Raw genomic sequence first — 10905 nt, forward strand, 5'->3', positions numbered from 1 at the left:
GAGTGCAGAGATCTATAGCAACATAATGGGGGTTGCAGTAGTGTGAGAGGAACAGACGAGGTTGCAAGAGTGCAGGAAGGCACATAGGTGTTTGCAACAGTGCGAGAGGCATAGAGTTGTTGCAGTAGCATAGAGGAAGCAAAGGGAGCATAGGATAGCACTAGAGAGAGCTTCAGCATCAGGAGGGATTCTTGCCTGACAAGGATGTCAGTAGTTGGGTAGATCAGTTAACATCGTCTCAGTAACTGAGTTGCAATGTAGTAATAGCAATGGTAGTGCTATGGCAAGCACGATGAAGCATGCTTAGAGAGGGTTGCAGTGCAGATGCAGTGTTGGGAGAAAGGACCAGCAACAACACAGATGTAGAGGGAGTTGTCGTACAAATGTAGAAGTGATAGTGGTAGAGCCATGGTTAGCAATATAGGATGCAAAAGTGCAGAGAATGTTGGGGAGGAAGGGAAAACATTAGCATAGGTACCGGTGTCGGATGATCAGGGTGATACCCAGTGGTGGAGTATTACTAGAGCACATTCCTCGCTAAGAGGGAGTGTTGATTTGGGGTAGCATCGGATGTGCTCTAGCCATGAAAATTGGTGGAGAGGCTAAAGCACATGAGACCTCCAAGACTCTGAAGTGGTTTGGGGAAATTCCACCCGGTTAGAGAGATATTAAAATAATTAATAGTTTTAATGGGTTCCTAAGTCTAAACTTAGGAAAATAAAAATATTAATGGGTATTAATATAAAACTGGGTGAGAAGGTTCTAAATGACATGGATCAAGCCAAATATAATCTTAGTCGTTGATTATAGATTTAATCTCAGCCGTTGAAGACTCAACAAAAAAAGTATAAGAGGAGGCTTGAGGGTCAGTTGGAGATACACCAAGTTGATCAGTCAGTTCGATTTTCTGGAGCGGGGTTTTCTTAGAGAAATCGAACAAGTGATTTGAGTTGTAGCGATGGGTAGTGAGTGAATAACAGAGAGGTAGAGATAGTGCCGAAGGATCAATGCGGAGGTAGAGCAGGCTACGCGGAGCCAACAGGAGCCACGCAGAGGACCAGAGTGACTGCGTAGAGGGCCAGAGGGCTTGCATGGGTGTTGGAGAGGGCCAGAGAGCCAGCGCAAAGCATCAGTAGGCTGATGCAGAGGGTTCTAGGCTGACGCAAAGGCTAGGAGGGCTGACGCAGAGCCTAAGAGAGGCGTTGGAGAGATTTTCGTGGAGCAGACTTGCCGAATATCTTCTTCTGAAGAGAGGTATTACTACCAGATTGATTTCTCTGTCGGGTGAGCCAGTTTTGCACCTAGTTATACTCAAGAAAGCTGCTTAATAATAAAACCATCAGAACTGTTGCACCAGTTTTCCAAAGTTGGGTTTTTCTGGGGGCAATTATCCAAAAATAATAGTGTCCCTTGTGTGTTTGTCTATTTCTTTCAGTTGATGGTTTGCAAATGGTTGAGACCGCATTTGTGTTTATTTCAATATCTATATGGTTAAATAACTTGTTAAGTAATTAAACAAGTAGGTGAAATAAACCAGATAGTACAGGAAGAAGTTCTAATGAGTTAGACTTAGAAATTTAAATACTAAGTAATATTAAAACTAATAAGGCTTGGATCTAAATAATATGTATTACAAGGAAAAAAGAGGTTAAATACTATTGAAGTAGTTAGAAGTTCAATAATTGATATTAATTAAGTTAAAATAGGGTTAAAAATGATGAATCAAAATAAGGATATATCTTATAAATAAAGGGAGTTTGAGCAAATATTATAATTAAGTTACAAATAATATGATATACATATATAAAGAAAAAGAGAAAAAATATATAAAAATGGGGAAAAAGGAGACAAGAGGATCATAAGGAGAGGGTCGGAATCCAACTTTTACTCAATTTCCAACCATCATCTCTATTGAGATTCCTAGTATGTTTTTCAATCTCAATAGCCTCCCTAATCTTCCTATGGTGGAAATGGTCAACCCTAGCAATGAGTCTAGAATCCTCAATACAAACATGGTGCTTGGATTTCTCCGCATGCTCAGCGAGAGCCGAAGAGTGAGAACAATTATGCCTTATGTCTTCCGCGTGTTCATGGATCCTCTTGTCAATCGATTGACCCGTTTCTCCAATTGAGGAGTACCACAGGAACATGGAATCAGGTAAACACCTTTCATGTCCTTCAAGTCAATACGATCTTTAACCGAACCAAGAGTTTTCAAATTTCAGTGTTGTTTACTGTGTAAAACAATAAAATCATTTTAGTATTTTACACAGTCAACAATACTGAAATTCGAAAATTAAAAAAAGAAAAGAAAAATTTAACACTTACAATTTTATTTTTTTTAAATACAGTGATAACCTTTTTTGTAAATTTTGAATTTTCGGACTGCATAGTGTTAGTATTACACAGCCAACAACCACTGTTGACTGTGTAAATACTAAATAGTAAATTTGTATTTTTTTTCGTTGTGTATCAGTATGCATATGCGATAATTTTTTTATTAAAATTTAAACAGTAAAGGAGAGCCCTTGTTGCAGGTTGCAACCTACAAGTTACATTGAACTTACAACCATGAGTTATTTTGGGAACATAAATGACAACTACAGTGGTAGTGAGTCACATGATTCCCAAGAAGAAATGGAAATTGAAAGCAGTCATAGGAGGGAAGGAACTGGAAATCAAAGTAGGCCTTTACATGGTGTAGATTCTGAAGGCCCAACAAGAGATCTGGAAAAATTTGCAAAGGGGACATTTAATCCTATAAAACCAGTTCTAATCTATGTAACCAAACTTCCGAAAAAAATCCAAAAGTTGGTGGTGGCTCACGTGATTGGGTCTACAATATTTGTGGGCATCACTTTGTTGGCAGCTATACCAGTGTGAGGAAGCAACTTTGAACGCTAGAAAGGGCAGCCACTAGAAAAGGATTTTTTTTCTAGGATACATGTTGATTCATCCACAAATATGGATCCATCTAGTGCTTCATCAAAAAATACAAAGGTTTCTACAGGTGCATCTCGTTCTTGTGCAATGGGCGTTGCAGTGTCTGGGATGTACAATGTTCTAGATCGAGATGACATAGACGATGCAGTTGGATTTTTTTTTTTTCTAATGGAATTCCCTTCCATGTTGTTCATTCTCCTTATTACAAGGAAATGGTCCAAGAAATTGCAAGAATAGGGCCTTCATATGTACCATCCAGAGAACATGAGCTAAGAATAAAAATTTTAGATAGACAAGTGTCCAAAACTAATGTGAAAAAAGAGAGAATGAGACAAATATGGTTGAGGTTTGGTTTCTCTATTGTTATGGATGGATGGAATGACATTCGAAAATGCCCACTAATCAACATCATAGTGACATCTTCAGAAGGTCTATTCTTTATTAAAGTTGTTGACTATTCTAGAAAGCGCAAGGATGCAATTTCCAATTTGAGCTTCTTCGAGAAGCTATCAAGGATGTTGGGCCTGATAGTGTGGTGCAGGTTGTGATAGATGCAATAATAGTTTGTAGATCAACTAGGTTATTGATTCAAATTAGGTATCAACATATTGTTTGGATTCCTTGATGTATGCATGCACTCAATAATGCACTGAAGGACATTGGCAAGGTTCAGTGGATATAAGACTTGGTGACAACTGCAAGAGTATCAACATATTGTTTGGATTCCTTGATGTATGCATGCACTCAATAATGCACTGAAGGACATTGGCAAGGTTCAGTGGATATTAGACTTGGTGACAACTGCAAGAGATGTGAAAATGTTTATCTTCAACCACCACACCTCCTTGGTCATGTACAGGGCTCACACGAGGAAGGAATCCATCAAGCCCACTGATACTCGATATGTTAGCTATTTTCTCTTATTGGAGAGGATGCTAGAGGTATAAGCACCTCTACAATCCTTGGTTGTGAGTTTAGAGTGGGGAAGGTGATCAAAATCAAAGACAGACACGTGGAAGAAGGTCAAGCTTCAGATGATGGACAATGATTGGTGGGCAGATTGTTCTTATTTGGTGTCATTCTTGGGCCCTATTATGGAGGTTATTTTTTACACTGATTCAGATGATCCTAGTCTTGGCGAAATCTATGAGACATTTGATAGCATGTTGGGTCGTGTGAAGACTACCATTCAGCAGAGGGAGCTCTCATTAGAGTTCTATACATCCTAGATTCGATACATCATTCAATGTAGGTGGGATCACATGAACACACCTTTGCACATGGCAGCATATGCATTAAACCGAAAATGGAATGTTGAAAGACCTGGGAGGGTGCCTCCTATTGATGATCCTGAGGTTTAAACTCTAAGTTTAAAACCTTGAAGTTTAAACATTTATAATTTTATAATTTATTTTCATTGTGTTTTGTTAGTAAGTTAGTAGTTACATTGTACAGTTACAAACTTACATGTATGATATATGATTATAATTTCTATGATAATGATATCAATGATCACACTTTTCGTTTTAAATTTGTTTCAGCTATATGATTCATCGATTTATATTTTATATTTTTTTAAGACTCTGATGTCCCCCAACATTTCCTAAAAATTGGTGGGGAGCTTTTGCATAGGCTGCTCCTTCGTATCCCCTTTCCCTCGCCTCCTCGCCCCAGAAACTTGGTGGAACATTGGTGAGAAATGATGTTAAAAGGGAAGATAAATATATTATTTGTTCTTTGATTTAAATCATTCATGTTTAAGATTTTGGGTTATGCAAGCCATAATATTATACACAATATTATAAGAGTTTAATGAAATAATATATATAAATACAATTTAAAAATAAAATTAATAATTATTTATAAAATATTTTCAAATAATTATCATAATGTTGAACTTACTATTATTTTAATTATCACAAATTCATCTTTATAATAATAATAATAGATATGTCATTTTTATTTTTTATTTTAATATGGTTTTTGTGTTTTGTTGATTTGACTCAAGGAATGTTTTAACTTTAAATCTCATAGTTTATATAATACTTCACAATATCTAATTAAATGTTTTTTTTTTTTTTTTTTTTTTAATAATATATCATTTATTTAACTAAATTATTTGTTTTAACTATATATGGAATAAAAATTAATATACTACTAGTTTAAAATTATTTGAATTTCATAATTTACATAATATTCCGGCCAATTAAACTTTTTCTTTTTAAATTTTAAAAATAAATCATTTATTTTAGTTATATATTTATGCCAAATTAATATACAAATGCTCTAATATTTAGTTGACTTTTTATTACTTTAAATGCAAAGTAGATTGTTATAAACTATGGATATATTGTTTTAGTTTTTGGTGCAATGGTTGTGATTATAAGAAGGAAGTTAGCACGTAATGAGAGACAAGAGATGAGAATTTGGATGGGGCTCCGAAGGTTTATGCCTCATTTGTATCAAACACACACGTGAGGCAATCCAGTGCAGATATGATATGAGGTCAGAATGTGTTGAGATTGATTATTTAAGACCAAATCAGATTGCCTCCCTAAGATTGTGATCAGTAGAATAGTGTAAGATATTGGAGTTGCCTTATAAATTTAATAACTTTAGTATAAGTTATTGGAACTGACTTATATATTTAATAAGTAACTTTTGAATATGTATATTAATATTGTGGTGTGGTGTGGTGTGGAAGATATTCGCATATGGACATATCCACGCTTTGGCATGGGGGCATGGGAATTAAAGAAAGAAAAGGAAATGGAAACAATAAACAAAGCAAATAATTGAAGTTTGTGACTTTAACTTTGTTCTTTAAATCAAATTTCATGGGAGAAACAAAGCACCAATAGTAAATAATAAAAAGTATATCTTTACAAATAAAAAATTGAGGGTTCGTAAGCTTTGAAAGAAGAGATTGGCAGGAGAAGATTGGCATAAGATTTTGAGAGAGTTGGAATAGGAATGAGGGGAAACCAACATTCCATGTTACTGTAACAATTCATGTGAAACTAGATATAAATATTACAAGGGCTGCTTCCCTGAAACCAGGCTTTAAAACCCCAGCCCTGCCCTTAGAATGGATGCACGGCCAAAAATAATGATGCGAGGATGAAATCCATGCTCTTCACGTGAACGGCCGGGGGATATTAGCACCACAACCGGCCGGCCCGGCGGCTTCCGCGCTGCCCCCAGTTTTGACCGGGAAGGAGCGCCGGTGAGATCCCGTTCGTCTGACGTGTGACGTCTGATTTCAGACAGGAATGTGGTGGGAATGAGATCTACAGTGTGGGATTGGTCCCCCCGGGTGACAGGCTGGCGGTGTTGTGGACCACGTGGAAGCTTCACCAGGAAGAGATTCCCTGCCCAAGTGCTGGCAGATGACCACGTGTCGGGTAGCTAGTCAGCCAGATGCCGAGGTCAGGGTGTGTCAGGAGACAAAAGCACATCTTTTCATCTGCTGCCCCTGATTATGGGATTTTGGATTTGCAGTGAACAGGTAGCTGTGGATGGACAGGCGAGGGAAGGCCAGGGCAGGCCAGGCGAGGTCACACTCCGCCCTTTTTGTTTTGTCCTGCTAGCTGTGACAATGGCAGAAGAAGAAGAAGATTGAATTTTTTTGCAGAGTATCACAAGGACGATAGATTTTAACAGCAGTGTCAGAGAGGATGATTATGATAATGTTAATGTTTCCGATGCTGCGCTGAGATTTAATATCGGCAGTTGGGGGATTGCGAGGATTTTGTTTTGAAGGATTTATGGCGAGTGCAACTGTTCTGATCATGCAGCAGACCCAGGCCCAGGTACCCCCTGATCAGAAGATACCTCTGCATCAGGACAAGATCAGGGACAACGATTCAGCAGCTGCAGCTGGCAGCTTCAACCGGCTCTTGCCCTCGCCCTCGCCCTCGGCACCAGGCGGCGGCCGTTACACCACCAGGTCCAAGAAAATCAAGAACGGTATAAAGAAACAGCCCCAGAGAGGCCTCGGCGTCGCCCAGCTTGAGAAACTGAGGTTGCAGGAGGAAAGCAGGCAGGAACAGGCCGTCTCCTGCCTGGCTTACGCCCATATGACCATTCCTTTAGAAAGAACCTGCAGCGGTAGCTTTCTGCACCTGCAGGGAATACGCCCAGCAGGAGCTTATATTGGCCTTGGCCTTTCTCCTAAGCTCGCAGCAACAGCTCGCCCCATAGAATCTGCTGCTAAGACTAGCCCTTCCCCCACTATACAGCAACGATGGGATCGGTTTCCAGCAGATAATTCCATGGCGTTATTGCGACCTCCTCGGGATGGCAATTCGAATAACACATACCCCTCATCGGCCTCTTCTCCTTTTCTTCTCACAACGCAGAGGGTTTTTGCCGAGACTGAGGGTTATACGAGAACGTTAAAGGCGGGCATGGACGTATTTTCGGTGAAAGATCATGAGAAGCTGGGTAGTTACCCTAATGTCAAATTATACACCAGTACCATGGGTGGTGCGGGAGCTCTAAAGAACACCAACAAAATGGCATTCGTAGATCTTAATGCTATGGAGTCTGTTGACGATGCTCCCTCCAGTCCGCCATTAAGAACACCGCAGTTTCTTCAATTCCAGGTGGGTTTTAATTCAATACAGTAAGTTTTATTATTTGGAGTTATAACGTTGAGAGCAATTACTTACATGACCTGATCAATTGTCAAAAGCTGAAATGATATATTTATGAATCTGTTCATGGGAATCGATCCGGTTACTTCCTCTGAACTTTGTTTTCATGACCGTCTGAAACCAGTTAGGCATTGGGAAATGTATTGAATGCAGGAAGATGACTTCTTTTCATTTTCATTACTGCGTTGTAGCGGTAGGAGAGATGCTTTTCTTGGTTTTGATCGTGAAATCAACTCATTGACTGCAGAAGACTTCAGAGTGCACTCTTGCACTCCTAATTCAAATATATATATATATATACACACAGCAATTTAGAGTGCGCTCCTAATTATATATACAGCAAAGAAACCAATGGGCTTTGACAAGATATGTATATATCCCTATAATATGTTCAATATGGCCATGTTGTATATACATCGTGCAATGACTATTATATATAGTTGCTCCAATTGAATAAAAGAATCCAGTCAACCTATTACCAACCTCTCTGCGTTGCAGAGAAGTGTATCGTACACACATGTATAAATCAATTTATGTACAAAAGAAATTATTGGCTATAGTTGTTCATAAACATTTAATTCTATAATAGAACTTTAACAAGGTAGTGACAGAAAATGACCTCAAGAATGTGAATGCATGTGATACAGGATGGCAGCCAGTCCGTAGATGATAACAGCTCAGAGGAGCTCTCTTCTTTCCAAAACAATACGTGCCATACAGCTTGGTGTCAACCAAACAAGGTACGTCGTTTAGAAGCTGGCCGGTTTTGGTTATCACAGATGCAATATTACTGTGGTTTCTGGAGTTGCACTCATCTTATCAAAACCGGTAATGTCTCAAATTTTGAATTGCTGAAATCATTTTGTTTTCTGATTTAATGTATAGACACCAAGTAAGAAAAGATCAAGGGATTCAACACAGGAGAATACTACTACCTGCCCACGTTCACCGGCTTTTGCCCTCTCAGTTGTGCCTTCAGAGGAAGGAGCCCGGTTCAAGTAAGAAAACTCTCGGCATGCAAACAACTCCAAAAACAGTTCTTTCCATATTAATATTCTCCTGTATGCTCATTTTACCTAACTCCTACATTCACATTAATCTACAAATATAATGTTTCAATCTGCAAATTACACATCAAATCTAGGGTGTGTGACAAATTACTTCACAACAAAATCTAGGGTGTGTGACAAATTACTTCACAACAAAATCTAAATCTATGGGTATGAGTGTGATCTAATCAAGTTTTTGAGACATGTTTTAGGGGATAATCATATCAAAATTTGGACCCTTTAAAATTCATTTCTCTACACATTTTGAATGAACTAGTGCGTTCTGAACCAACTAGTGTGCTTCATCTTGTCGTGACTATACCAATACCAACTAGTGTGGTTGTCGTGACTATACCAATACCAACTGGTGTGGTTCATCTTGTCCTGACAATGAATAAATTTTGATGTGACTATACAAATACCAACTAGTGTGGTTCATCTTGTCCTGACAATGAATAAATTTTGATGTGATTATCCCCAAAAACATGTCTCAGAAACAAGAATTCATTTGTATACATGTAGACAACGCCTTTTTTTTTTGGGTTGGTTGCAATGGGAATGTAGCTATTACTAAGTGTGGTATGTTTTGCTTTCTGCAGAACTGAAATTCAAAGGAATGGTGCTGTTGCAACTACAGATAACTCTTACTTTCCTAACTCGAAGAAGCAAGAAATGTCAGTATGTAGCCCTGATCATGAAGATCGATGTCCAAAAAGCGATGATATCACACCTATAAAAGATTTTCTAGCGTTAAGTTTGTCAAGTTCTCGCTTCACAACTGAGTTCGACTGCAAGCAGGAAATTCATGAGCATACTGTGCAGGAAAGCAACAACATTCAAATTAGCAAAGCACATAAATGTAGTAAAATTATACGGTTGAACGCCATGACCACTCAACATCAGGTAAATTGATATCCTAGATTCTAATTGCACCTATAGCTCTACTTTCCTTTCTTCACAGAAATTTAAAAAAATGCAACTCGGGATATATATATATAGATATTTATGACGTTGAAGGGTGAGCCATTTTCTTTCTAAATATCTAAGGGTTTCGCTTGTGGTATATAAAATCAGAAATCTACTCAACTTTACAGTTTTCAGGGATGCTGTGGAAAGCGTGTTGTAATATTATATTTGCCCCAAATCCTAGAAACGATCTTGTTTCTGCATTTTAGGAATATTGTCGAGGGAGTGTCTGTATCTTTTCTAGTGTCATGCACGCCCATATTCAAACACACACTCCCTTTCACCACATAGATATTCCATTGTATATAGAATGATATAAAAATTACTTTTGGGTTGGACTGCATATTTTCTCCCTCAATTCCTAACTTTAAAAAATTATTCTTCTCCTACAGAAAACGATGGGAGACTCTGAAACTAAAAAGTACTCATCTCGTGATGCTCCAAGCAAAAAGATGTTGGTGGCCGAACGTTCAACTCATCTGGATTCTGAAAGTAATCTGCAACATTTTGGTGCCAATGTTTGCACAGCTCAATCTGCCTCAATCTCTGTTAATACTCATGCCGGCGCTCAACGCGGTATTTTGCATGAGGATTCGCAGATGAATCTCAGCTTGGACTTATCACTTTAAGCTAATTCCATGCGACATTATATGCTAGACTGCAATTAATCTTTATACAGTATTAATGCTTGAGGTATGGGACGATCTAAGCAGAAACAATATGAATAACTATTATAACTTGTTCATAATTATATATTCCATAATAGAGAACCCTAATGGTGTGCAACGTATAATCTGTGTATTTGAGCCACAAATGAATTCATGCTACTGCGCCGACGTTATCTGTCTGAAAATAATAAATTCCATCGTAATATTTCATTCTGTTGGGTTCTACTTTCAAAGTAGTATTCTCTACTTATGTGGTTCGTGGTCCTGCATATTTTTATTTAGTTATTTAGGTTGCACTGTCTACGTAGCTGTGTGACTTTATGATTTTCTACATATTTCCATTATGCATTTGTTGTTTGATATTTCCAATAAAATCTAATATTCACCGTTTACAGTAATCAGATTTTTTTTTTTCCCTCTCAACGAGAAACATTCTTTTCTATGCAGCGCGAAGATAGAAATTATTTGAAAATAGATTGTTGCGTTATTAGGAACTGTAGATGCCCTAGGCAATTGATGCCCAACTGCAGTTATTTTGGTATCTTCGGTCTTCGTAGAACCAATAAGTTTAAGTCCAATTTGATTGCGCGCCCTGTGGAGGTGAACTTCTCTGCATTATGC

General features: G+C 38.1%; 1 protein-coding gene across 1 annotated transcript; it reads left to right on the forward strand.

The window, feature by feature from the left end:
* The first annotated feature begins 6109 nt into the window (after positions 1 to 6109).
* On the forward strand, positions 6110 to 10497 carry LOC149142392 (uncharacterized). Its single transcript, XM_089447574.1, has 5 exons — positions 6110 to 7550; positions 8249 to 8341; positions 8487 to 8599; positions 9250 to 9553; positions 10009 to 10497. The coding sequence occupies exons 1-5, from the start codon at positions 6711 to 6713 to the stop codon at positions 10243 to 10245; spliced, it is 1587 nt and encodes a 528-aa protein (XP_089303700.1). The 5' UTR covers positions 6110 to 6710; the 3' UTR covers positions 10246 to 10497.
* Positions 10498 to 10905: the final 408 nt, after the last annotated feature.

The sequence above is a fragment of the Pinus tabuliformis genome, chromosome X (genome assembly GCF_031772625.1).
Source record: "Pinus tabuliformis cultivar Carrire ecotype Pingquan chromosome X, CPIR1, whole genome shotgun sequence".
Taxonomy (NCBI): domain Eukaryota; kingdom Viridiplantae; phylum Streptophyta; class Pinopsida; order Pinales; family Pinaceae; genus Pinus; species Pinus tabuliformis.

Coding starts and splice junctions, on each gene's coding strand:
- LOC149142392 (XM_089447574.1), top strand. CDS start 6,711: ATGGCGAGTGCAACTGTTCTGATCATGCAGCAGACCCAGGCCCAGGTA. Junction 7,551..8,248: donor CGCAGTTTCTTCAATTCCAG/GTGGGTTTTAAT, acceptor CATGTGATACAG/GATGGCAGCCAGTCCGTAGA. Junction 8,600..9,249: donor GAGGAAGGAGCCCGGTTCAA/GTAAGAAAACTC, acceptor TGCTTTCTGCAG/AACTGAAATTCAAAGGAATG.